Source organism: Carassius carassius, chromosome 14 (genome assembly GCF_963082965.1).
Source record: "Carassius carassius chromosome 14, fCarCar2.1, whole genome shotgun sequence".
In the NCBI taxonomy this organism is placed as follows: domain Eukaryota; kingdom Metazoa; phylum Chordata; class Actinopteri; order Cypriniformes; family Cyprinidae; genus Carassius; species Carassius carassius.
The window spans coordinates 30,618,166-30,645,931 of record NC_081768.1 but is presented as its reverse complement, the minus strand read 5'-3'; the positions used below and the strand labels follow the sequence as shown (position 1 = coordinate 30,645,931).

The window sequence follows — 27,766 nt, the reverse complement described above, 5'->3', positions numbered from 1 at the left end:
ATAAGCTCGTTGGTCCCTGTTCTTCACCAGGTTTAATTTATTCATCACTTACCACCCTGGAAACTGCAACTGCAAGGCTGATGCTCTTTCTCATCTGAATTCCCTGGACACTCCTTCGGACCCCGAACCAATACTCCATCCAGCCATGATTATCAGCTCTATCATGCACGGACGAGGACATCAGAGCCGCTACCCAACATGAACCTGCTCATGCATATGCATCTTGGTTGTTGTGGATAGATTTTCTAAAGCCTGCAAATTAATTCCCCTACCAGGATTACCAACTGCCCTAGAAACTGCCGAACATCTCTTCAATCATATCTTCCGCAACTTTGCTCTACCAGAGGATATTGTGTCCGACCGTCCACAATTCATATCCAGGGTATGCAAAGCCTTCCATCTCCTAGGAGTGACGGTTAACTTGTCTTCTGGGTACCATCCGCAGACTAACAGCCAGACTGAGTGGAAGATCCAAGAACTCGGATGGTACCTCCGGGCATACTGCCTAGACGATCAGCACAGCTGGAACCATTTCCTTCCCTTGGCCGACAAATTCCACCGGCCTCACACCCTTCCAGTGCATGCTCTGTTACCAACCCCCTTTGTTCCCTTGGACAGGTGAACCTTCGGACGTTCCAGCTGTGGACTACTGGGTCTGAGAGAGTGAGAGAGTGTGGGACTCGGCTCACATCCACCTCCAGCGCCCCATACGGAGACACAAGGCCTTTGCTGATGTTTGACGTGCCGCCACTCCAGTTTACTAGCCAGGGGATAAGGTCTGGTTGTCAGCATGGGATCTGCATCTCCGTCAGCAATGCAATGCATTGCAATGCAATGAAATGCAATGCAATGCAATGCATTGCAATGCAAAGCAATGCAGGAAGCTGAGTCCCCACTACATTGGTCCGTTCACGGTCGAGAGGCAGATCAATGAGGTCACCTACAGGCTCCAACTACCACCCAGGTATCGCATTCACCCCTCATTCCACATATCACTCCTAAAGTCCATCTCTCCCTCCACTACAGATGCCCCAGAACCTCAGGAACCCCCTCCTCCGCAGATCTTAGAACAAGACGTTCTAAGATGTTCTAAGATCCCATGCTACTTGAAGAGTTCCATCGACAACATCCTGATCGTCCCGCACCCAGAGGATGTGGTCGCCCTCGTCATCGCATTAGGGCGTCAGGTGCCACCCTGGAGGGGGGGTAATGTCAGGAACTCATCGTCACAGCCACACCAATCATCACCCGCACCTGACTCTCATCAAGCACAATCTCAATCACCAGAGTACTGTTCATCTGCACCTCCACCCAATAAACACTCACCAGGATAAAGACCTCAGTGATAAAGATCTCAGTGCTCCGGTGTCCGGTCTACCGTTCACTACCCATTGAACTGGTGCCCAACCTCTTTCTACTAACCTCTCTTTGCTATGTCCTCAGATATCCTCATGACGATTTTCTGTGAACTACATATGCTGACTCTCCATATGATTATCTCCAGAACTCTGGAAGTTCACCTCTCAACAACACCTTGTCACTGAAACACTTGTAAATAAACTACTCACTTGCACTAAACCCTCCGTCCCCACAGTGGTTAGTGACAATATGCTGTTTCAAGTTCAGTTTTCACAGTTTTAATGAATCTTCTGCAGATCTTCCAAATAGAATTTTAGCTCACTTGTAGAAAAGCACACAATTCTTTCATCAAGAGAGATTAATGTGAATCAGCTGAAGAAACATAAGCGTATTCAGTAAAGTGACTCTACTGAGAAGATTTCAGGTTATTTTTGTCATGCTGTCTGGTCTCTGTTTCCCTGAGTCTCCACTAGTGGTCTCACTTCCCCATAGGCACCTCACCGTAGGCACTACAATTCCCACAAAGCCTTGTCCCTTCATCACAGTAATTGCACTCCTGTTAATTGCACTCAGGTGTCTTCACTTGATAGTCATTACCCTGCCTATATTAACCGGTCTTTTTCTGTTGTCTTGACGGAGTCCTTTCTTTCCCTCACCCAGTTTCCTCGCCTTCCGAGTTTCCTCGTCTTCCGAGTTTCTGATTCCCATTCCTGTTCCTTCCCTGTTTGTCTGATGTTTGGATGGATTTATGGTTTTGACCCCTGCTTGTTGGATTCTGATTTGGATTACCCATTAAATACCACACTGCGATTGGATCTCTCATCTCCTGTGTTTCCCTGGGTTCCAATCATAACAGAAGGACTCCATCCATGTCGAGATCCAGCAGTGTGGGACTTCGCCAATATGGTGGAGCGGAGGGCGAAATATATAAAATTAACCACCCTCCGCCAAGAGGGCAATGAGGTGGGTGCTATGGCACATGTGTTCTGGACCCTGGCGGCTGGTATGGGATCTAATGATGCGGCCCTTAAAGACATTTTCAACACTGGTCTGGATGAACTGGTACCTCGTATAGAAATGGATCAGTTCGACGCGTTTGGTTTCTGGGAATTCGTGTTCTACTTGCAGCATTGGCTTCCGTGGGATGCCCCAGCCACTCCTGTCTCTCCCGGTGGGATGGCCGATTCTGGACCGGGGTCTGCAAACAGGAGGACCGCCAGCCCAGCACCACTGCACAGTATGGTCGCCAGCCCAGCGCCACAGCACAAGGTGGTCGCCAGCCCAGCGTCACAGCACAAGTTGGCCGCCGGCCCAGCGTCACTGCACAAGATGGCCGCCAGCCCAGCGCCACAGCACAAGGTGGTCGCCAGTCCAGCGTCACGGCGCAAGATGGCTGTCGGCCCAGCACCACTGCCCAAGATGGCCACCGGCCCAGCGCCACTGCCCAAGATGGCCGCCGGCCCAGCGCCACTGCCCAAGATGGCCGCCGGTCCAGCGCCACTGCCCAAGATGACAGCCACAGTTGACCCTCCAGAGTTGAGTCAGGTTCCTGTTGACCCTCCAGAGTCGATTCAGGTTCCCGTTGACCCTCCAGAGTCGAGTCAGGTTCCCGTTGACCCTCCAGATTCGGGTCAGGTTCCCGCTGACACTCCAGAGTGGGGTCAGGTCACCGTTGACACTCCAGAGTCAGGTCAAGTCACCGTTGACACTACAGAGTCAGGTCAAGTCTCCGTTGACACTCCAGAGTCAGGTCAAGTCACCGTTGACACTCCAAAGTCAGGTCAAGTCACCGTTGACATTCCGGAGTCAAGTCAAGACATTGGTGATCTTCATGGGCAAAGTCAAGTCACCAGTGTTCTTCATGGGCAAAGGCAAGTCACTATTGATATTCATGGACAAAGGCAAATCACCATTGATCTTCATGGACAAGGGCAAGTCACCAATGATCTTCATGGGAAAACGGCCACGTCTCTGCTGAACTACCAGAGCCTCTCCACGTCTCTGCTGAACTACCAGAGCCTCTCCACGCCTCTACTGAACTACCAGAGCCTCTCCACGTCTCTGTTGAACTACTAGAGCCTCTCCACGTCTCGGCTGAACTACCAGAGCCTCTCCTCGTCTCGGCTGAACTACCAGAGCCTCGTCACGTCTCAGCCGAACTCTCTGAGCGCTCGACTGATCCTGTCGTGGCCACGGAGGCCACCCTTAACTTGTTCATGTTCGCTGTTTCAGACTTGCCTAACCAGACTTGCCCTCCTGTGTCATCGATCCCACTGTGGTGGTCTTCTGCGCCGCCCAGGTGGGCTTCTGTCTCGACCGCACAGATGTGGTGGTCTTCTGCGCCGCCCTGGTGGACTTCTGTCTCGACCCAAGGAGGTGGTGGTCTTCTGCGCCGCCCTGGTGGGCTTCTGTCTCTACCGCACGGATGTGGTGGTCTTCTGCGCCGCCCTGGTGGGCTTCTGTCTCGACTGCAAGGATGTGTTGGTCTCTGCGCCGCCCGGGTGTGCTTCTCTCTTGACCGCACGGATGTGGTGTTCTTCTGCGCCGCCCGGGTGGGCTTCTGTCTCAACCGCACGGATGTGTTGGTCTTCTGCGCCTCCCTGGTGGGCTTCTGTCTCGACCGCACAGATGCGGTGGTCTTCTGCGCTGCCTGGATGGACTTCTGTCTCGACCGCATGGATGTGGGGGTCGTCTGCGCCGCCTGGGTGGGCTTCTGTCTCGACCGCACGGATGTGGTGGTCTTCTGTGCCGCCCTGGTGGGCTTCTGTCTCGACCGCACGGATGCGGTGGTCTTCTGCGCCGCCATGGTGGGCTTCTGTCTCGACCGCATGGCTCCAATTCCACCTTGCTCCCCTCTGGATTGCTGCCCTGTCAATTTGGCCCTGGGCCACGTAACGTTATGTTCCTTCATGGACTTGTGTTTTGTTGCTGTTTTTTGTTTTGTTTTTTGCTCTTCTTCTCTATGTTTCCCTCTATGTACCTGGCCCTCCGTCCCCCTGATCCTCCGCCGGTCCACCTCCCTCCTGAGCTCCTTCTTTTTGTTTTTCTCTCTGTTTCCCTCTATGGACCTGGCCCTCCGTCCCTCCCCCCGGTCCTCCGCCGCTCCACCTCCCTCCTGGTCTCTGTGTTCCTTGGTCTCTTCTTGTGTTCAGGTGGAGCATCTGGTAGCTGCTCTGTGGAGGAGGAGGTAATGTCACGCTGTCTGGTCTCTGTTTCTGGTCTCAAGAATGTTTGTCTTGATGGAGTCCTTTCTTTCCATCACCCAGTTTCCTTGTCTTCCGAGTTTCTGATTCCCGTTCCTGTTCCTTCCCTGTTTGTCTGTTGTTTGTATGGACTTATAGTTTTGACCCCTGCTTGTTGGATTTTGATTTGGATTACCCATTAAATACCACACTGCGTTTGGATCTCTCATCTCCTGTGTTTCCCTGGGTTCCAATCGTAACAATTTTCCAGGAGGCCAAAGAACTGAAATCCATCTTACAAAAGAGTTGCAGCATGTCAAATATAGCATGGTTATTAGTGGAATAAGATGACAATTAGAAACTAAGCAACACAAGTAAGAAATTATCTCTGAATTGTAAGAACACTATAGCAATGCTCTTATATGCCTGACTAGGATGTATTTGTAAGTGGCCGATATGAAAAATCTGTCTCCAGCCATTGAGTTTATTTGAAAGGACTGTAAAGTAATGCATGAATAAAAGCCGACAGCGGAGTGCCTGTCTGATTTCATGGCTGCCAGTGTTTTCTGATAAGTGTGAATGTACTTTAGACAGGAAGCTTTGAAACTCATGGAGACCATCTGTGCAATTAATGCACCACAAGCACAAACAACATAAAAACAAATACATATTCAGCAATGTGCTGCAAAGTTGTTTCAATGCAACACTGAACTTGTACCATAACAAAGACCATTTGCTGTACTTTGAACTTAAAGCTGAACTAAAAGCACTACTGTCACAGCTGTCTGAAATCACTCTATCCACTCAGCCGATAACCAGTATCAATGTATTTCACTGTCAGGAAGAAATTGCACTAATTTGGCTCAGCCTCCAACTGTGCTGGTAATACCAGTCTTAGCAACAGGAAACTTTTAAGAAATTAAATTGCAATTACATACAACACAGAGCAACTGATTTAGTTGGGACTCGAACCAGCGGTGAAGCAAGATATATATATATATATAAAAAAATAATAATAATAATAATAAATGTGACAATGGCTAGTCATTAATAAGTCTGCATGTTCTGCATGTTTCTGTGTGAATGTACAGACTACACAAACTCAAACACACGTGACACTCTCTGTGATTTCAGCATCTGCCATCTCATTATATGAACTATAAACAAGCAAAAATCATCCAAATATGATTTCAAACACAGAACAAATAAAATTAAAATGTATATTTAAAAGTTCATTAACACAGCTGTGAACTGTGATTGGATGGGGGAAAACTGGGCTGATTTTCATTCCTTTTAGAGTTGCTTTGGGCATGGAAATTTTTCTGGGATTGAGAATCCATGCATCAAAATAAAATGTAAGCAGATATTCAGCGGACCACTTAATGACTCTAATGACTGCTAGTTGGCATGTAGATGCAAAGTTACTTATAGATAGATTAAAATGCTATTGCATGCCATTTTCTTGCTGCTTAGACAATAACCAAGTGGGAAAGTGCATTACATGGGATAATATTTTTATTTATTAACTCAGTTTCTCTTTATAGGCCTGTTGGCTTAGTAAATGCAGCATGTTTGCACATCATTGTCCTTATCATTGTCCAGCGGTGGTCTGATTTTGCTTGTGCACTTATAGTAGTAATAAAACTGTAATGTTCACAAACAGTAGAAGCAGCAACAAAAAACCAATTAGGACACAGTGTTACGTTATGAAAGCTGCATCATTATACAATGTGGAACAACACATTAAGTGTGTCACTAAAATGCCACAATTTACAGATTTGTTGTTTCTTCACAAACACTGTGCTATTTGCATTAAATTGAAAGGCTTTTGCATTCCAGGCACACTCACAGTCAACAAGGCCTGTAGAAAACAGCACAAAACCTCAGCTCTGTCCACTTTAAAATGAACAATAAAATGAACTAGCACAGCTAGGTATCTACTACTGAATGCCTCCAAAGAAATAGTTCACCCAAAACTAAAAGCTAATCATAAATAAGCTGGAAACCTGATTTTCTCCAGTGTCCCCGAACATACATCAACAATTAGATAGCCTACTTCATGGAAACTAAACTCAAGCTTTCAACAGATACTGCAAACTGAATCAAGTTTCACAGAGTTCATCATCTTGGATCTCATTCGAACAAAACACCCAACTAATCATTGCTAAACTGAAACATTACTCGTCAATCTCATCAAAAGCATGGCAAGAAAAAAAAAAAAAAGAAAGGCACAAACTACGGACTAAATGATCAATTTGGACGTGAAATAAATAAATGTCACAAAACTCTTTAACCCATCATGAAAATACATCAAACAACAAACAAAAACATCCAAGGAAAACTCTACCATGGCTGCAACATCCCCCTATGGCTCTTTTAAATTACGTCATAAGATCAAATAATCAGTGACTGCTAACATATATTTATATAACACACCCACTGGACTTCCACCTTCTGGAATGCCTCTTGATTAACAACTGACAAATAATTATATCAGAGTACTTTTTTCAATAAATAGTACAGTAACACACTTCTTTTTAGAGAGTTTTCTTTTTTTTTTACTTTATCAATTAAGCAATGCCAATAACTTTTTTTCCTGTTTGTTGACCGACAGCTCTCCCGTCCCTAGTATTCTTAAGTTGAACCTTAAAAACATAATAATTCTGAGTGTCCATAAGTTCAAGAGGCATAGAATTCCAAAGGACAAGATCATAGCAAGAGAAAGCCTTATCACCCATAACGTAATCAACGACTAGGAGTGTATGGATGTAACAATTCTGTAAGGTAATATGTTGCCAGTCCATGTAATGCTTTAAAATTAAGGCTCATAATTTTGAAAGGCACTCTAAACCTTATCGGGAGCCAGTGAAAAGATTCTGGTACTGTTTACAAACAAGGTGGTATGACAGGCCAGTAGTTGTCACTGTCACCTTGTTTGTAAACAGTACCTGTAGGGAAGTGACGATTATATAATGTATATGATGCTTCTCTACTGTTCCAATTGCTGAAGTGCTAGCAGACTCTTGAGTAGCAACACAGGTACCATTTACTCCACCACTGTTGTGAATGTTTGTTCATGCTTTCTTTTTAAAATCGACACATATGACACATATGTCTACATAGCTAACACCTACTACGCATGACACCACAGTTTTCAAAGATTCATGTTTTGGTTGTTCACATGGAAATGATTACTGTGGCGTTTTCAAAAACTTACAAACAATCAAAAAACACAGTTTTTTGTAAATGGAAAACGTGTAAATGGCCCTTGAAGCTACAGTATGGGGCCATACAGTGAATGGAAACAATTACTTAATTTGTGACCTGGTCGCTGCTAAGCTCTTTTGCCATTTCCATGGTAACAGTAACTCAGTGAATCTCTTCTCAGAATGATGTTTAGTGAAGTTCTTCATCTGGAATTCAGCAATTAAGTTTTGCTTAACAATCATGTTTACTTAAACTATAGGTCTGTCAAGACACTTTGGCTAATTTTTTTTTAGGATTTTCTTTTAGTTCCAAACCCTGACTGTCATCTTCCATATAAAATTCACCCACACTTCTCATCACCCTGTGAGCGCAGTGAACTTTCTTTAGTGGGAACTTACTCAGGCAGTGGATCTAGGAAGAGCAGGTAAGATAATTAAGACAAGACTCATACATAATTCATGTTATTTGCAGTTTTCTGTGACCCCTGTCATTGTGTTTCTGTGTGAGTCAGTGCATGACTGAATCACGACAGTTAGATCTGCTTGCAAGAATCCCCCCAAAACACTGGAATAAGCCATATATTTGTGTTAATTAGCAGATTGACTAAAAGCACAAAATAATAACAACAGCAGTAAGAGATGCTTACGTCAGTTACAAATGATCATCCATGGGTTTTACGTAGTTATCTCAGACAAGACTAGCATAACGAGCTGCAAATTCCATAAGACTTAGAACACAAAATTAACATCTCTAAATTGATCAGCACATTCACTGCCAGACTTCAAGATTTCAAGATTTGAAAAACATACATTCACTGCCAAAAGATTATTCCTTGTTAGATTAAAATATATTGGTAAAAATAATGATAATGTCTGTTAAGCAGTCATACTTTTGTCTAGAGCAGAAGTGATTTAATAAAGCAATAAGCCATGACAAGCAAGGGTTTTGTAATGTGTTTTTTTTTTTTTTTACTATGGGATTACTGTTCTGAATGATGATAAGTGGAATAACTACCTTCTTAACTGTAGCAAAATCACAATATTGAATGGCTTTGAATGGTTTACTGCTGTTAAAAAAATGGAACCAACAGCAATATGCTAAAAGTAACCAATGTTCCATAAATATATGAATAATAATGAATAGAATAGAATAGAGTAGAACATTTTTATATGCTAGTTTCAATGTTAATAAAGGTATTGTTGTAAGTTACAGTTACTGTATAGTTATTTTTCTAGGTGTGAATAGGCATCAGCTATATGCAGTTGAAGGTTACCAGGCAATGTATATCCTGGCTCTTTAATAAAGGCATTTACTCATGTCCAAACTGGCTAATTAAATCAAAATTCAGAGTCATTTCCTTGCTGTTTACATGTTATTAGGCAGGTAAAAGATGACCATTTATCCTATTGATCAAATGAATCTTTGCACAGAAGTGAAATGGCATAAACATTTTAAGGCTATTTAGTTCAAGCATTTTATGATAATGAAGACGTTTTAGAGGGGTTCTCTGACTGCTGGTCTGCAGACTTTAAAAAAAAGAAAGAAGAAAGAAAAAAAGAAATAGCTGCTTTGCATGATCCTATGACAGGTTCAGCCAGGTTTAGACCAGCTTCTGTTTTTCACAATCAAAATTATTTCAAATGATTAAGCAAAAGGTTGCTTAAAAACAGCATCAGGTTTGACATTTTGCTAATACCTCATTTTAAGTTTCAAAGGAATAGAGCTGAGATGGGAGCTCCATGGTGGGTAAATGGTGGCAAAAATTTGAATGCTTTACTTGACTGGACTATAACATACCCAAGAGAACAGCTGATAGATAATCTACTATATATACAAAATAAATAAATAATAATGACCAAATATACAATTGTTTTGTGGAGGTTGCATTATAATTTACTACTACATTGCAAAGTAATTATTAAATAGATTTGATTAAGATTTAGACATCAAGAGCCATTATTACACTGGTACATGACCACAAATCTTATCATGATATAAAATTTCAAGTATTGCGTATGAGTATCGACAGAATCTGTAAATTATGTATGAACTGTCCTTGGACCTTAGATAAATAGACCCTGCTTTAAAGAGCAAACAGAAATATAACTCGCAGGTAATGTGAGATCGAACATCTCCACATTACCTCTAAACTGGTCGATATCGCTTCTTGAATTATTACTCTAAAATTCAAGGACTGTACATGACACATGGCTTTATTCTCATGTTTTACTTTAGTGGGCTAGAATGCAGATATTTTATTAACCAATACAAAAGACAGCAAATAACCATATTTTTTAGAACCAAAGAAAAAGAAACTTTCACATATAAAACACTGGCTGATAAAGAACCTCATTTTTTTATAAAAAGGAATTTTTTTTTTTATAATCTATATTATGTAACATTAAATTAATACATGGTTGTTCAATGAGGTCATAAATATATTTAAAAACTGCAGAAAAATCAAAGGTGTTCTGAAATAAAAATTCCACTAATTTTCTTCACAGAGAAACTGATTTTTAACAATACCATATGAAAGTGTATACACTTTAATTTAAATTACTACACTACCCATAATCCAGAATAAAACCTCCATCAGAAAAGGCTTCAACAACATAGATTTGCAATTAAAAGGTCAGCATACCTAGCTACTCTCACAAAGCAACATGAATGTTGTTGAGTCTCTGAACACATGCTTAAATAATTGTACCTAATATTTTACAAAGAAACTTATTTATAATCAGTGACTGTAAGACAGTAGTTCTATATTGTACCATTGCTTTGTCATTCTCAAAGTTTTAAGGGATGAGTAGTTAATACACTCATGCAAAACAACTGAAATGATCATTTGTGCTAAAACATAACATCAGTCAGGTGATATTAATCTGCAGAACAATGCCCAGAAGCAGCATCATCAGTACTCTCTAATCATCTGTAATATGGGTCAGCTCGGCTCCCTTTCTACATTCAGTGAGGTGGGGATTGATGTCTGTCTCGTCTGTGCTCTTCCTGGAGGTGTAGGTGGATTTCCAGCGGAGGAGAACAATCCTCTTTAAATATTTGACAGTGTTGTTCTTTACACTGACGAAGCAGAACGTGTTGATCATGCTGTTGCTCATGGCGATGCACTCGATGATGTAGAACGCCACCAGAGAGTTCCTATCACGGGAGATGAGCGTGGGGTGGAAATCGCGCAGGATGGTGAAGCCGTAGTACGGAGCCCAGCAGAGGATGTACGCCGTGAGAATGCCGATTAGCACCATGACTGTCTTCCTGCGGCAGCGCAGGCGTTTGCGGATCTGCTCTGTTTGGAAACCCGGCACGCTCTTGAACCAGAGCTCTCTGGAGATGTGCAGGTAGCACAGGGACATGATGAACACAGGCCCCACGAACTCCACGGCGAAGATGAACAAAAAGTAAGAACGGTAGTACAGCTGCTGGTCCACCGTCCAGATCTGGGCGCAGAAGGTCTTGCTGTGGTTGGCTCCATGGGGGACTTTGGTCATGGAAGCGAAATAAGCGGAAGGAATGGAAATGAGCACTGGGACGATCCACATCCCCGTTATGAGGCAGTATGCAGTCTGGGGCTTCATTCTGGGCCTCAAGGGATGAACAATGGCCATGTACCTAAACACAACAAAGATGATTAGTGGGTTTCCTTTCATGTTCTATTCTCTACAATACAAATTACATAAACACCTGCATTATAAACAGTCCTATTTAACAGTCTGCACTGGTTTAGTGCTGCACCATGCACATTCTCATTCAGTCACTGTCACTTTCATGATATGCAAGTTTAGATAATTACAGGTGTCAGTGTTATATACCTAATAGCGGTGGTGGAGAGTAATGGAGTATGTTTGACTTTTTACCAGGGTTCTGAACTGATTCAAGGAACTACATTTTTGATAGGAACAGAATCAGAAACAGAAACTAAATAAAATTGTATAGTTCCGAACAGAATCAAAATTATGAAATGGCCATCAATAACGTTATTTTATCATTCAATTTTATATTTGAAATGTGCAAACAACCAATCAGGAATTCAAGTAGTACAGCATTCAAATGTGACACTAACGCATCCAGTGAAATGCCCACTCAGCTGTGAACTCATCACAAAGAAGTTGCAATGACAGTGCATTAGAGTTTATCCGAGTATAGTGTAAGATGGATTCAACAGATCAGGTGCTGAGTTTAAGTTCATAGTTATGCGATCCAAAGTTCACGGAAAGAAAAACGGGTAACATTTCATTTTGAACATTCTGTTGACTATTCATGAGTTCACGCTTACATATAATTAGCTGAGGTATGGTATGCGTATTTGACTCACTGTCCGGGTAAGGGCTCCAAGCTCATGAATTGACCGTTTTGCAGGCTGGAAGAGCCTATGTGCTCCAGTGGGAGCGACTTAAGCATTGGAAGGGTAGACCCTACTGGCTGCAGGTATACTGGACTATGTGGTTAGGGGCACCCAATTGGTAGGGCTCGAGCCGATGCTCAACGGGAGCTCACAGCGTTCGCGTGGCTGGCCGAGCAGAACAGCTGTGGCTGCAACTAATCCCGGTGGTGTCTGTCAGAGAAGGAGCGACCCTTGGGCTGGCATATTGGCCGGAGAAACAAAAAATCCCCAGTATAGATCTCGTCGTTTAATGGAAGAAGCTGAGTCTGACACGTAATGGCAAAAGGTGCAAACGGAATGCTGATAAACCGTCAATGGATAGAGGTAAGTCAGCGGTATTTATACTATGGTATTGATTACTTGATTATGGTCCACCAGTGTTGATTAGGCTAAGTATCTGACACACTCCTTCCGAACCTTGTTAATAGAACATCATTAAGTAATGTTGCACCTACATGTTTACATGTTTAGTAGACTGTTGTCATGGTCTCCAAACAGACATTCTACTGACTATAAGTAACTTTGCAAGTACATGTCAACTTATGTTAACTCAATCACATCATTAACACATCCCTCCAAACTGGTGTTTTTCCCTCATCATTTGCACAGGCTCATATAACTCCACTACTTAAGAAACGCACCCTCAACCCATCTCTTTTAGAGAACTACATATAATTTCCCCTTCTTCCTTTCATTGCGAGCTGTGTTTAACCAACTCTCTCCATTTCTCACACAGAACAACCTCCTTGACAGCAACCAATCTGACTTAAGAAGTGGACATTCAACTGAGACTGCCTTCCTCTCAGTTGTTGAAGCTCTAAGACTGGCAAGAGTGGAATCCAAATCATCAGTACTTATCCTGCTTGATCTGTCCGCTGCTTCTGACACGGTTAACCACCAGATCCTCCTATCAACCCTACTGGCAAAGGGCATCTCAGGAACCCCAATCTGATGGTTTGAGTCTTACTTATCAGATGGGTCCTTAAAAGTATCTTGGAGAGGTGAGGTGTCCAAGTCACAATGTCTAACTAATGGGGTTGCCTCAGGGCTCAGTTTTTGGACCACTTCTCTTCTCTGTCTACATGGCATCATTAGGTTCTGTTATTCAGAAACATGGCTTTTCATACCACTGCTATGCTGATGACACTCAACTCTACTTCTCATTCCATCCTGATGATCCGATGGTAGCTACTCGCATCTCAGCTTGTCTAACAGACATTTCTTGCTGGATGAAGGACCATCACCTTCAACTCAACCTTGCCAAGACAGAACTGCTTGTGTTTCCAGCAAATCCATTGTTTCATCACAATTTCACTATCAAGTTAGTCACATCAACCATAACTCCTTTAAAAACAGCCAGAAACCTTGGAGTTATGATTGATGATCAGTTGACTTTCTCAGACCACATTGCTAAAACTGTCCGTTCCTGCAGATTTGCTTTATTCAACATCAAGAAGATCAATCCCTTTCTTTCGGAACATGCTGCACAACCCCTTGTTCACGCTCTTGTTCTGTCCAGGCTGGACTATTGCAATGCTCTCTTGGCAGGTCTTCCAACCAGTTCTATCAAACATTTACAATTAATCCAGAACGTGGCAGCAAGATAAATTTTTAATGAGCCAAAAAGAATACACCTCATACCTCATACCTGTTTATCAATTTGCACTGGCTACCAATAGCTGCTCACATAAAATTCAAGGCATTGATGTTTGCCTACAAAACTACCACTGGCTCTGCACCTATTTAATTAAATTTGTTACTTCTTATGTGCCTCTAGAAGCTTGCGTTCTGCAAGTGAACGTCGCTTGATTGTGCCATCCCAAAGAAGCACAAAGTCACTTTTATGGACTTTTAAATTAAATGTTCCCTCCTGGTGGAATGACCTGCACAACTCAATCCGAGCAGCTGAGTCCTTAGCCATCTTCAAGAGTAAAACCCATCTCTTCCATCTTTATTTGACCCTCTAACTTTAGCACTAACTATTCTTATTCTATTCTTAATTCTTTATTATACAATTATAAAAAAACTAAACTAGCTTGCTCTATTCTTTTTCGATTATATCTGTTTTCTTTTTATTTATTATATTATTTAAAAGCACTTGCTACATGTACTGCATTTAAGCTAACTGAGACTTGTTATAGCACTTATATATCATTGCACTTTTGTTGTTTTTGATTCCATTGTCCTCATTTGTGGGTCACTTTGGATAAAATTCTAAAATATTTGATAAAATAAAATGACTAAATGTAAACTTATTCTAACTGTAACCTTACCAAGTCTACTACACATTGATGCGAATGAAGTACAAAGACTATTACATAATAAACAATATTTTAGTATCCAGATATGTCACGAATATGGAAACTTTGGATTCGTACAAATCGAGGTAGGCATCAGTTTTTTTTTTGGATTGATGTTTTTAAAGCCTAAACTCATAGCCTTAACTTTAGAGGATTTGTTGTTGAGAGAAAGAAACTATAACTGTTTATAGATAGCCTATGTGTGTGTGTGTGTGTGTGTGTGTGTTTGTGTGTATATATATGGTGTTTATAATGTTCATAAACATTTTGCTTTACCAGCATTTTAGCACATTAATTCTGAATACAGATCAGGTAGGTACCCATCAGCCTGCACCAAGTGTCATAACAGAATTTGGCATGCTGTTCCCAGTTATTTAGGTACATAGTTTGAACCTAAAAATTCACCACCCCCTCTAAAGACACAAGAGTGATGTCTGATTCAAGAGCTGATTCTTTCCCAAAAAAACGTTTTGACCAGTCCTCATTTCACACTGAATGATTTAATTGCAATCAAGACTGATCTGATTGTAGCTGTTCTTGAGCCAACGGCACACTGATCTCATCAGTATGAGCAGGGCTGACGCAAGCCTTTATGGGGCCCTAAGCAGAGTTTTACATGGGGGCCCCTCAGTACCGCCAATACTACTGATTATGGTCAGTGCTTGATTATTTGCACACCCATAATCGATTTTATTTGCTGCAGCTGTGCTGCTTACATCATACCAGTGTCTCCCTGATATGTTTTTATCCTTATACATTTTTAAATTGTAACAGTAGCAAACCCAAAACAGTGGTTATGTGTTACTTTGCACTTTAGGATTCAAAGTCTAAGTGGCGTACTAATGTGGTGTACTAAAAAGTAGCTAAATAAACCAGCTGACAATGCATTTACAGAACAGAATGTAATTTTAAAAACATAAATTATTGAACCCACATCTAAAACAACCACTCTTAATCTATAACTAGCTAACTGAGGCATAATGATATTGGAATATACTGTAGCAAGTTTCCGAAAGTAGGCTAAGGTAAAAATTGTTATGCTGTATTAGCACCATGTTTATGAAACAAAAACTTATTTGTATTACAAAAATATATACACAGGAAAGTTATTTTTAACACAGGAGAACTTAAATCAAACTTAAATCAAAAACTAGCTAAGTAAAATATTACAATATATTATGATGTCAAGGCTATTTACTAATTTAATCAAATGTGAACTTCCCTAAAAAAGAAGATACCCAACCTAGGCTATGCTAATTAACTAGTCAGTCAGGCCCCATCCCTCCCCAGGCCCCAGAAGTGCTCTGTGCTTTTTATATATCAAAGCTGTTTAGTGTTTTCAACCAATTTATTTAATTTATTTTAAGATTCCAAACATTTAAAAAAACATTCAATTAAGTATTAGCAAAAAAAATAATAATTTATAGCTTGTACACACTGATTTCTATGGAAAGCGTCAATAATAAACCTTAAAATTTGAAGACATGTTTTATTCCTATCAAATACACATTGTGTAGGTAATCAAAGTTTACTCTGTTTTCTCCCTGTTCACTGGCCACTTATTTTCATATTTTGGGAGAAATAGGTGAACTTAGTTGATGTAAATTCAACAGATCCAAACGACAGTTTCCAGCGCACATATAGATCAACTAACATGGGCTGCATTTCCCAAAAGTTTGTAAGCTTAAGAAGTTTGTAAAAATGATCGTATTACTTTCTCTTAATATTACGGCCTGTTTCCCGAAAGAACTGTAACTTAAGTAGCACTTGAAAATCACTGTAGATCTATGAGTGCTCTGGAGTAATCATAAAGACCGAAGTGCATTGTAAGAAGATGAATTTATGCGGTCACCTGCAGGACAATCGGCAGATTGCACGTTTAACTTTATTTTAAGTGCAATGTGATTATAATGGAACATTTTGATTGTACTTTGTTGTACATTTTATTTTATTTTTTAAATGCATTTATAAATGAAATAATTAAAAAGGGCAGAAAAATTTGAAATCTAAATTGAACGACTGAACCAAAAAATAAAAAATAAATAAAGATAAATAAAAGAAGTAATGTAAGAAATATGCTTCAAAGACTGGGAGGTGTCACACCTCTGGACTCTTTATGTAGTTTTTTCCCCATGATCTGTGTGACCCAGTTTCTGTCTCCCTTGATTGATTAGTTCCCAGGTGCGTCTGCTTAGTCCCTCATTTGCCTGTCTTTAAAAGCCTTGTCCTTTCTGTTCTTTTTTGTTGGGTCTACAAACCACATATGTGTGTCTTCCTCAGTGGTCCAAGTGATAAAGTCTTATTTTCACTTATCCTTGGCTCCCTGTTCCTTCCAGGCAGTGTAACGTGAAAGGAGGAGAAAATATGTCAATGACTTACTGACCTGTACGAAAACCAATGACCCGGAAATAATGTCTCTACACAGATAAATACTTTAATATATATTTTTGTATAAAGTACAACTTTAAAAACAATGTTCCTCAACGTCAAATTGCAAAGGCTTTGCAAATCTCATCATCTACAGTGCATAACATCATCAAAAGATTCAGAGAAACTGGAGAAATCTCTGTGCGTAAGGGACAAGGCCGGAGACCTTTATTGGATGCCCGTGGTCTTCGGGCTCTCAGACGACACTGCATCACTCATCGGCATGATTGTGTCAATGACATTACTAAATGGGCCCAGGAATACTTTCAGAAACCACTGTCAGTAAACACAATCCGCCGTGCCATCAGCAGATGCCAACTAAAGCTCTATCATGCAAAAAGGAAGCCATATGTGAACATGGTCCAGAAGCGCCGTCGTGTCCTGTGGGCCAAGGCTCATTTAAAATGGACTATTTCAAAGTGGAATAGTGTTTTATGGTCAGACGAGTCCAAATTTGACATTCTTGTTGGAAATCACGGACGCCGTGTCCTCCGGGCTAAAGAGGAGGGAGACCTTCCAGCATATTATCAGCGTTCAGTTCAAAAGCCAGCATCTCTGATGGTATGGGGGTGCATAAGTGCATACGGTATGGGCAGCTTGCATGTTTTGGAAGGCTCTGTGAATGCTGAAAGGTATATAAAGGTTTTAGAGCAACATATGCTTCCCTCCAAACAACATCTATTTCAGGTAAGGCCTTGTTTATTTCAGCAGGACAATGCAAAACCACATACTGCAGCTATAACAACAGCATGGCTTCGTCGTAGAAGAGTCCGGGTGCTAACCTGGCCTGCCTGCAGTCCAGATCTTTCACCTATAGAGAACATTTGGCGCATCATTAAACGAAAAATACGTCAAAGACGACCACGAACTCTTCAGCAGCTGGAAATCTATATAAGGCAAGAATGGGACCAAATTCCAACAGCAAAACTCCAGCAACTCATAGCCTCAATGCCCAGACGTCTTCAAACTGTTTTGAAAAGAAAAGGAGATGCTACACCATGGTAAACATGCCCCGTCCCAACTATTTTGAGACCTGTAGCAGAAATCTAAATTGAAATGAGCTCATTTTGTGCATAAAATTGTAAACTTTCTCAGTTTAAACATTTGCTATGTTATCTATGTTCTATTGTGAATAAAATATTGGCTCATGTGATTTGAAAGTCTTTTAGTTTTCATTTTATTAAAATTTAAAACACGTCCCAACTTTTCCGGATTGTATATTGTATAATATTATACATATTAGAGATCAACCAATATGGGTTTTTCTATAGCCAATGCCTATGTTTAGAGGTCAGGGTCAGCCGATGGCCGATATGTGCTAGCAATTTTTATGGCAGATATCTTGAAGTTTTCCCCTTCATTTGCATGCTAAAATGTCACAATAATAATACGTGGATGCACAACATTTCTAAACTTATATTCATTTATTGAGCACTGACTTGAACCATCTCTCGAATTTTAATTTTGTGCACTGCACGATATTAAAAAAAAGAAATGTATCCAAAGTTAACCAAACAAATCAATAAACACACTGCAAACCAGGGCCGGTTCTAGGTTATTTGGTGCCTAGTTCTAGGTTATTTTGCCTGTCAGAGTGACTCAGTCTTTTTTTAGGATTGTAAATCTAGTAAAAGAAATGGACAAATACAAGCAGTGTGTGGACAGTGCACAGTAAAAGTGTAAAGTGTGTGCGCAGCTTTCATAATACGCAGGGGCGATTCTAGGATTTTTTCAACTGGGGGGCACAAGAGGGGCCACGATTAATACAGAGGGGCCAATCTTGTGTTGTTTGAACTGTATATCCAAATCATTTCAAGAGTTCAGTAACCTTTAAAATCAGTAATAAACAGTGATACCCTATTATATTTTAATAGCAGTTATTCACTGCTTTAAATCAAAACAATCAAATACAATTTGTATTAACTTTTCACTTTACAAAAGTGAAAGAAAAACTGTGATAAATAAAAGAATCCAATGTATGAATAGTGTACAACTCACAAATAGTAATAATAATAGAATTTATTTATAATAGCCTTATATAATATATATATATATATATATATATATATAATAGCCTTATTTATATAATTACAGAATAACATAAATAATTCATATAAATAAATACACAATGAATTAATATAACTAATATAAATTTAATATATTAAATTGTTTTTGTTTATTATCCACATCCCATTCAATTTGCATAGCAGCAGTTGCAGTAAATTTGCATTGATGAATAAACAAAATCTACTTATGTCAAGGCTAATTAATCTTGAGCATATTGATTTAAAAATATCATATATCCTTACTTTGTTAGATAGCTACTTGTTCAAAAAGGTAGCTTTAGTTTAACATGTAAAATATGTGGATCCTATAGAAACAGTTTAGAATAGCTTAATTAGTCCAGTGTTATTTTAGTATTAGTTATTGATTTTGCTATTTAATCATGCATTAAATATTTATGTATGATTTTTTTATTTGAGAATGTTTCTGGGTGTCATCAAATTATGTTTTGTCAATAACTTCTGTGAAAACACAGTACACGCCAAATTTGAGACTCATTTTATTTACTTTAATTGACACAAAATTCAAAAAAACTACAATATATTGTATAGCAAGTAAACATCAAGTTATAGAAATTACATACAATTTATTTTAGCCAAACAACTGTTAATACTGACCAAACAAATAAACAACAACAAAACCACTGTCCTGCAGACTAAATACAGCGGATGTAGTTCATTTTCTATGTAAAATGTGGCTTATAATGGGTTTATGTATCTGGTTCATTTCAAAAAAGTACAATTCTGCGATTTTTTCCAGGGTGCAGACAGCAATCGCGGAGCACCTTGGTGATTTAGAACGCCAACTGAATTTATGAGAAATCTACAGACGCAAATAGACTAAAGGTGTAGTAAAATAAAGACCTATATGTGTTTTTTGGACTTTCACCACAAGTCTGAAAGAAGACATGTTATTGAAGACAAACAGCCCCAAATCTCAAAATTGATCAGTAAAAAAAACGATGTTTTTGCATGTGTCTCACCCATAGACTGTAAAAAATGCCTCAAGAGTGGAGCGTTAGATAAACATCATACGATTTGTTTCGTCACCTCACTTAAGTGAAAAAAGTCGCTAATCGACTGCATGATTCAATAATGACTTTATTAGAATTGCAATTATACTTTTTTAAACCATTGCTTTAAATTGCGTTGTTGCCTATATCGGTGCGTTCGGCCGAAAAATAAGTAAATCGTAACATCGCATCTTGGTCTGCTCTAGGAAATAACATCGTCATCGAACCTGGTCTGTCTAACACCGAAAGACGTTAACGTTAGTACCAAACACTTCTTGCACTACAACAACTCGCTAATCGAAAAACATAAGCTATATAAAATAGATCAACTTACCGTGTGCTTTTTTTTGTTGGAAAACAGCAGCTCGCTATTCTTGGTCCTCGTTGAGAAGTTATTTACTAGAGTTAATTAACTCGAGTTAAGAGTTATTTACTAAACTGAAAGATTAGGATTTGAATTTGTGAGTGACAGACAAGTAGAAGGGTGGGGGCACACTGGGGGGCCAATCAGTTTTCAGGAGGGGCCAGTGCCCCCATGGCCCCTCCCCTGGCTACGCCACTGATAATATGATACATACATTTAATTAATTTTTTTTTTTAATTCTGCAATTTTGTACCCCGTCCAGCAGATGGCGCCCCAGGCGGCCGCCTGTGTCGCCTGTCGGCAAAGCCGGCCCTGCTGCAAACACACTAGCAACATTTGTGTTTGGTATAAACGACACACAGAACATCTAAAGTGCATTCTAATTTCAAACTTACATCGCAGTCTGTTCATTATTAAAATAAAGTATAGTCAACCAAACATATACAAGGTTACACTGGTAAACACGTAGTATACCAGTCCACTCTGCTGTTATGCCAAGGATGTTTTTTGCTCATATGAAGAGGATGATCTTTTCCGTCTAGTTTACATAAAAAAAAAAAAAAAAAAAATATATATATATATATATATATATATATATATATATTATAGTTTAACATTCAGATACATTGTGAATATGTAAACTTTTGCATATGTGCAGAACGAGACGTGAGCAATTTACTTCCATTATAACGACATTTTTTGATTGCAAAGCCATGACACCATATAATCATGCATTCTTGATTGTTTGTGGTTTTCACTTTTGGGAAGAGGTAAAAAATTTGATTTTTACAGTTGATCGCTTGGTGGGACCATTAACCCTTTAGATAGGCCTGTGCAAAAAAAGGCTTAGTTTCTGGCTTGTATATGGAGTTATATGGAGTATAATAGCAAATTATAGTGTGTGTGTGTGTGAGAGATTCTTGATTGTTGGTGGTTTTCCATGTTGGGAAGAGGTAACATTTGTTATTTTTTACAGTTGATCACTAGGTGGGACCATTAACCCTTTAGATAGGCCTGTGGCAAAAAAGGCTTAGTTTCTGGCTTGTATGGAGTTAAATGGAGTATAATAGCAAATTATAGTGTGTGTGTGTGTGTGTGTGTGATAGAGAGAGAGAGAGAGAGAGAGAGAGAGAAAGAGAGGGTGTGAGAGAGACCTTTATTCACTTACCTTGATGTACAGTATCTGAAAAAATCCAAATATGCACCTCATGCTATCAGAACTACATGGAGTAAACAATAAAAAAAGAAGTGTGTTTATGCACCTGCTTCCTTTTGATGGTGAAAAGTACAGATGGCCTATATGTGAAATGCTCCTCTTTTCTTGATGGTAAAGCCAGTTTAAAACCTTAAAATCCTGTAAAAAAAAATCTACTTCGCATCAAATTTATGAACAATGTATTATGAACCAAAATGCAATACCAACTTCAAATAAGATGGAGCTCGCTGGAGGGGTCACGCTACATAATCATTTCTAAAACTTTGGTACAAGTCAAGCCCTTTCTCGTGTTGCTTGCTGCTCTTCTCACCATTAAATATCCAGCACGATGGCATGCAAGTGTTTAAATCCACGTACTTTGCTTTTGTTTAGTCTATTCGCTTGTTAAGTCTGACGTCACGTAGCAGCGCTTCCGTGTCCAAACGCTCTATCAGTTACCACGAGAAAACAACAAAAGGTGCTAATATAAACTCACAATGTGATAGAATACTAGCGAAAAAGTTATAATATTAACCTTTAACTCCATACCGAAGTACCAGATAGCCAGACAATGAAAATATAAATATATAAAAAAATATATAAAAATTATTTGTGTTTGGGATGCTGTGAGCACGGAGACTGTAGTGTATATCGTAAGTTTGAAAGCGTTCAACTTAAATTATCAATATGAATAAACAGTGCTCATAAACGGCTGCTGAGGTCATATTCTCAAGTGAAGCGAGTTGAGGCCTGGACCCGGAAATAGCGCTTCTTACTTCATCACTTAACAACCGAATACTTTCACCACCATTAAAAGGCAGCAGGTGCATAAATACACTTTTGTTTACTCCATGTAGTTCTAAGAGCTGAGGTGTACATTGTGATTTTCTGAAATACATTAAGGTAAGTGCGCAAAGGTCTCTCTCACACACACTCTCTCTCTCTTTCTCTCTCACACACACATACACACTCAATATAATATGCTGTTATACTCCATATAGCTTCATATACAAGTCAGAAACTAAGCTTTTTTTGCACAGGCCTATCTAAATGGTTAATGATCCCACCTAGTGATCAACTGTAAAAATAACAAATGTTACCTCTTCCCAACAGGGAAAACCACCAGCAATCAAGAATCTCACACACACACAAACACTATAATTTGCTGTTATACTCCATATAACTCCATATACAAGCCAGAAACTAAGCCTTTTTTGCACAGGCCTATCTAAAGGGTTAAAGGAGCTATGTGGAGGTTTTCACTTTAAAAAAATCTTTAAGATAGAGTTTTCATTTGTACATGTATGAGCCAACCATGATGTAAAAAAAAGAATGACACCTCGACTGTCCACCACGGTTGCCTCTATCAGCCTGTAGGCTAAATTGTGTGTGGAGGAGTCGGCCCGAATTGGCGCGAAAATTCACAAAATGTGACGTCATGCGTGTTCTTGTCTACTTGGGCTTACAACCGTACGGCACGCCAGCCATTATAGTAAGCAGCAGCAATAGTGTTTTCAAATGGACTCTGTGGATGGAAAGAAGCGACCAGCCTCCAGCACAATTCAGACACCCACGGACACTCCTCGTAAGTAAAAAAAAAATGAGCGTGCGCACTGAGAACGAGCATGAGACTGGCTGCAGTTCCTCTAACAGCCACAGGTGTCAGTAACGGTTAGAAATTTCAGAACCTGCGCAATGCTCCTTAAATGGTCCCATTACCTCTTCCCAAAAGGGAAAACCACAAACAATCAAGAATGCATGATTACATGGTGTCATGGCTTTGCAATCAAAAAATGTCGTTATAATGGAAGTCAATGGGGCAAAAACAGCCACCAACAACAAATTAGGGAGAAAAAAAATGAGAACAACGCAATGTTGCTACTAATCTTTGACATGCCCAAGACTGTTATAAAAAGTAAAAAAAAAAATCCATCCACAATTACTTTTATATTGAAAATAAGTTATTTTGTGTGTTTTTTTCCCCCCAAATCAGTGACATCATTTATGAACTTGGCAATTAAAGAGTTAAAATCTTGGATTTTTTTTAAAACATTTGGTAGTTTTGATCAGGACTGAGGTTGATTAACAGATTTATGCAAAAAAATTATATTTTGATACATTTTTACAGCAGTTTAATTGAACAACTCGAAAGGGTAGTGAATTTGAACAATCCACAAGGGTTAAAGTTGAGCCTGTACACTGTAATAATGACAGATACTTGAGGATGAAGTACTTAAAGCTGGACTGGATATACATTACAGGAAAAAAATATGCCATGATGCCATTAAAATATGCCAACTTCAGGTATATATTTGAACATTATTGTCACCTTTGCACTGCACAGTGACAGTGTTTTTGAGTCTTGTGTGAAAGCTAAAGTTCCCTAATACTTTAGCAAATTTCTTCTGCTGCATTGCCAGCACTGACGTTTCCCTCAGGAAATGCAAATCTAGTTCAGTGTGTTCCATTGGTCGTATTTAACGATTTCTATTAGCAGATCAGAAGCTTCACATGTAAGTCATCTATGATTGAATTTTGCTTGATTAAGGACTGTCAGTTAGAGTCAAGTCAAATGGCGAGGCAGATTTAATTATAAATGGTCCTCACAAGGCCATTATCAGAATTAAAAATAGACTGTGAATAATGTTCAAACAAACTAGATCCTGTCAAAATGGAACTGTGTAAAATGGCTTATTTGCCAGGGGAAACTTCAAAAGCTTAAAAAAAGTAAAACTTCTTCTGATGTCTAACTGCTGAAGAAATAGTACAGGATATGCAATGTACTTATTTTAGCAAAATTAAAGCCCTGGGGTACAGGATAAAAATAGATCATTAATATTGTCAATATCTCCACATATTTTATTCCATTTCAAGCTATTTGAGCAGGCTTATGTAAAGAGCACATAATTGTTGTTTCCTCTGGCCATATTTTATACCTTCATATGGAAAGGATAAAGAAAGCCCACACAGAAACAGCAATTTAAACCGTTTCTTGAGTGCCTGAAGGATTCACTCACATTATTAAAGAAATATTTAAAGCAGAAATATTCCAAAATGTATAATGTTTTATACATGCATTCTTAAGACGTTATAATAGATGCAAACACCTTTCATGAATAATCATAACAAGAGTTATAGTATGACGGATCAAATTACTTATGTCTGGTTATCACATTTAAGAGTAAGTTGATTTTCAACCATTTATCCCATTGATAAAAGTATTATAAGTCTCATATCTTGACATTAAGGTCTGTACAGTTTCTAACTACATCTTATGAGTGGTTAGGAGAGTTTTTTCGTACCTGTGAACTGAAAGTAATGTAAATTTCACTGTGAGCTCACTGGTAACCATTTCACATCAAAAACAATGAAATATGGTGTGTGGTGGATATTAAAAATCGAAATGTTGATAACAAATGTGTCCTAGCCCATTAGTAATATAAAATAGCTGTTTTAAAGAAGATCATAATCATGTTACATTAATCAAAGCAAGGACCACTAATAAATATTATGACCACATTATAAGAGGTGCTTTCAAGAAGAGTTGTTTCAGTTTGTAAGATGCTGTGCAGATTTGCCCACATAATGCATTAGAAATACAGGCTTCAAAGAAACTGTTCTGCAAAGTTCATCTAAAAACTACAATTTCATCATTATTTACTCACTTCCATGATGTTCCAAACCTGTATGCTGTTATTATTATTATTATTTTTATTTATTTTTTTATTTTTTTAATAATACTTCATGCCTTATATAGTGCATTTTAATGAATGCAGGTGTGAATGAGATTTCAAAGTTCGGCAGAAGGGAAAATATATAGCGAATGAAAGCATCAACTTTGGTTTCCCCATGACACAAAACTATTTTATATCTCATATAGACACAAATCTTTCTGTGCTATTTTTGAAAAAATGTTCTTATGAAGTATTGTATTATGAAAAATCTTCCTTTTTGAGCCATAATCACAAGAAGAAGAAAAAAAGGATGGATTTAGGGAAAAATAAAGAGTGTGCAAACCATGAGAGAAATTATATTTTGGGGCTGTCCCATTGTTTGACAACTGCAAACAGCTTACAGTTAGGCTAATGATTTATTTTGTATTGTTTATTATGAATTTTACTATACTGTAAATAATAAATAACAGCCTCTCAAGGCTTATTGCTTTAATTTACTTCTTTAAGGTTGAAGCTTTTTTGCCTTTATATTTGTTCTCAAGTACAGCTCTGTATTTTTCACTTGTTTTCATTTGTTGGCAGTCAAGCATGATGCACAGCAGATGATTAAATCCCACCGTATTACTGGAAAGCTGAAAATCTTTTCTCTCAATCATCTGTTTGAGCAGTATGTGAAGTGCTTTGTTCAGGAAGCACCCTGCATAATGCATAAATCGGAAAGCCAATGATATGACCCAGCCCCGGGCTTCCCTTTTCCTTCCCACTGTCTAGCCTAGCGGGACTGAAGAATGACATCTAAATCACACCAACCTGTCAACAGCGATGGCCAGTAAGGCATTGGTGGACACATGGAGAGACACAGTCCTGAGGTAGTTGACGGAAGCACACAGCACTTTCCCATGATCCCAGGATAGCTGCTTGACCACGTAATAATCCAACAAGAAAGGGCAGCAGACCACGGCCACTATGAAGTCGGAGATGGCTAGGTTGGCGATCAGCAGGTTGGTGAGGTTCCTGAGTTTCTTGTATCTGGCCAGAGTGGCTATGAAGAGGAAGTTGCCAAAGCCGCACACCAGCATGATGCAGACGAGCACGGCTCCGATGACTATGGTGGCCACGAAGTAGGCCAGGCCCTGCGTGGTGTCCGGCATCTCCTCTGAAGGAACGCCATAGTCCATGTCGTAGAAGTCTGTGTAGGTGTCATGAGCGTCCAGAACAGGCACCTGGCCATGAGGGTTCACGAACACGGCCGCCAAGTGAGTGATGTTTGCGTCCTCCATGGCAGAGGATGGAGAGGAGCCGGAGAGCTCTGATGGGTTTCTGCTGTCGTAAGTCACCAAATCTTTTTCTAGCAGTCAGTAGTCATGATACAGGAATGTTCTTGTCTTTTGAAATGGTTTCAGATGTCATTTCCAGCAGGTGACGAGCCACACGTGAAACACAAAACACAAACACTGACATTATTGCATGATAATTGTTTTCAAATAATTCATGAAACATTCTGTTTAAAGAGCAGTTCACTCAAATATCAAACCTGTGTCACTGAAAATGAGTCTTATTCAAGAGTAAATCTCTTCACAGAAGCATTTTAATGAACTAATCAACTCACTGACTCACTGTAGCACTTAAGTAAATTATTAGTTAATAACTATGATTTTTTTTCACATTAAGCTATCATGGCTTCAGAAGACTGATATAGCTTTTATTAAACTTCAGTGGCGCTTTTAATTTTTTGAATGTATAATTTCCCTTTCATTATAAATGCATGGAAAAGATCAATCATGTATTATTCACGGTTTCATCTTTTGTGTTCGAAGAAAGAAAGTCATACAGAGTTTTAGAATGACATGAAGGCGAGTGATTAATCATAGATTATTCATTTTGCAGTGAACAGTTAAACAAATATTCTAGAAAAGGTAAAAAAATAAATAACTATATAAATAAATAAAATAAAATAAGGCAACAAAGCAGTAATAAAATTAAGCATCTTTGCAAAGCAAATTCATTTGGACTGTAAAATGTGCTATTTTGAAAAATGATCTCTCTTCAAACAATTAAAGGTCGTACTACAATAGAATAAAATAAAAGAGTAGGCTATGATGCTTATTTCAAACCAGAAAATAATTTAATTAAATTATTAAACATTTTGCTGTCCTGGCACCACCACAACATGTTATATCCTATCAACATTTTGCTTTTACCTATACGAAATATGCATAAGAAGTAAATTAAGAGGATATTCATACTGCCTCATGATGCATTATGTGATGCTTTAAGTTTGTAATCACAGTTATAATTTAATATCACAGTTATATTTAATATCATAAATAGTGATGCGTTGTAACACATTATATGAAGCTGGATGTCAATCATTATTTTATAATGATGCACCTTTGCTTTAATGGTAAATTCAGAAGAGGTAGCCCATAATAACGTACTGTAACGGTTCAATTGTTGTTTTCTTTCAGTTAAAAATCAATAGGCTACTTCTGTCTGATGGCCGTTCACTTAATTACATTAGAGGAGTTAATGCTGCAAACTGTTCATTTAGTGGAATAGCACTACAGACATTAAAGCGTTTGAGAT

General features: G+C 39.1%; 1 protein-coding gene across 1 annotated transcript; it reads right to left on the bottom strand.

Annotated features, from left to right (window-relative positions):
* Positions 1–10,559: 10,559 nt before the first annotated feature.
* LOC132156640 (prokineticin receptor 2-like) lies at positions 10,560–26,560 on the bottom strand. The gene is made up of 2 exons (XM_059565578.1): positions 25,991–26,560; positions 10,560–11,372 (listed from the first exon to the last, which is right to left on the bottom strand). Exons 1-2 carry the CDS (start codon positions 26,458–26,460, stop codon positions 10,670–10,672), a joined length of 1,173 nt encoding a protein of 390 aa, XP_059421561.1. The 5' UTR covers positions 26,461–26,560; the 3' UTR covers positions 10,560–10,669.
* Positions 26,561–27,766: the final 1,206 nt, after the last annotated feature.

Excerpts from the sequence above, each read along its gene's own strand:
- LOC132156640 (XM_059565578.1), bottom strand. The coding sequence starts at position 26,460 with ATGGAGGACGCAAACATCACTCACTTGGCGGCCGTGTTCGTGAACCCT. Across the intron at positions 11,373-25,990 it reads CTGGCCATCGCTGTTGACAG|GTACATGGCCATTGTTCATC; the intron begins GTTGGTGTGATT and ends TGTTGTGTTTAG.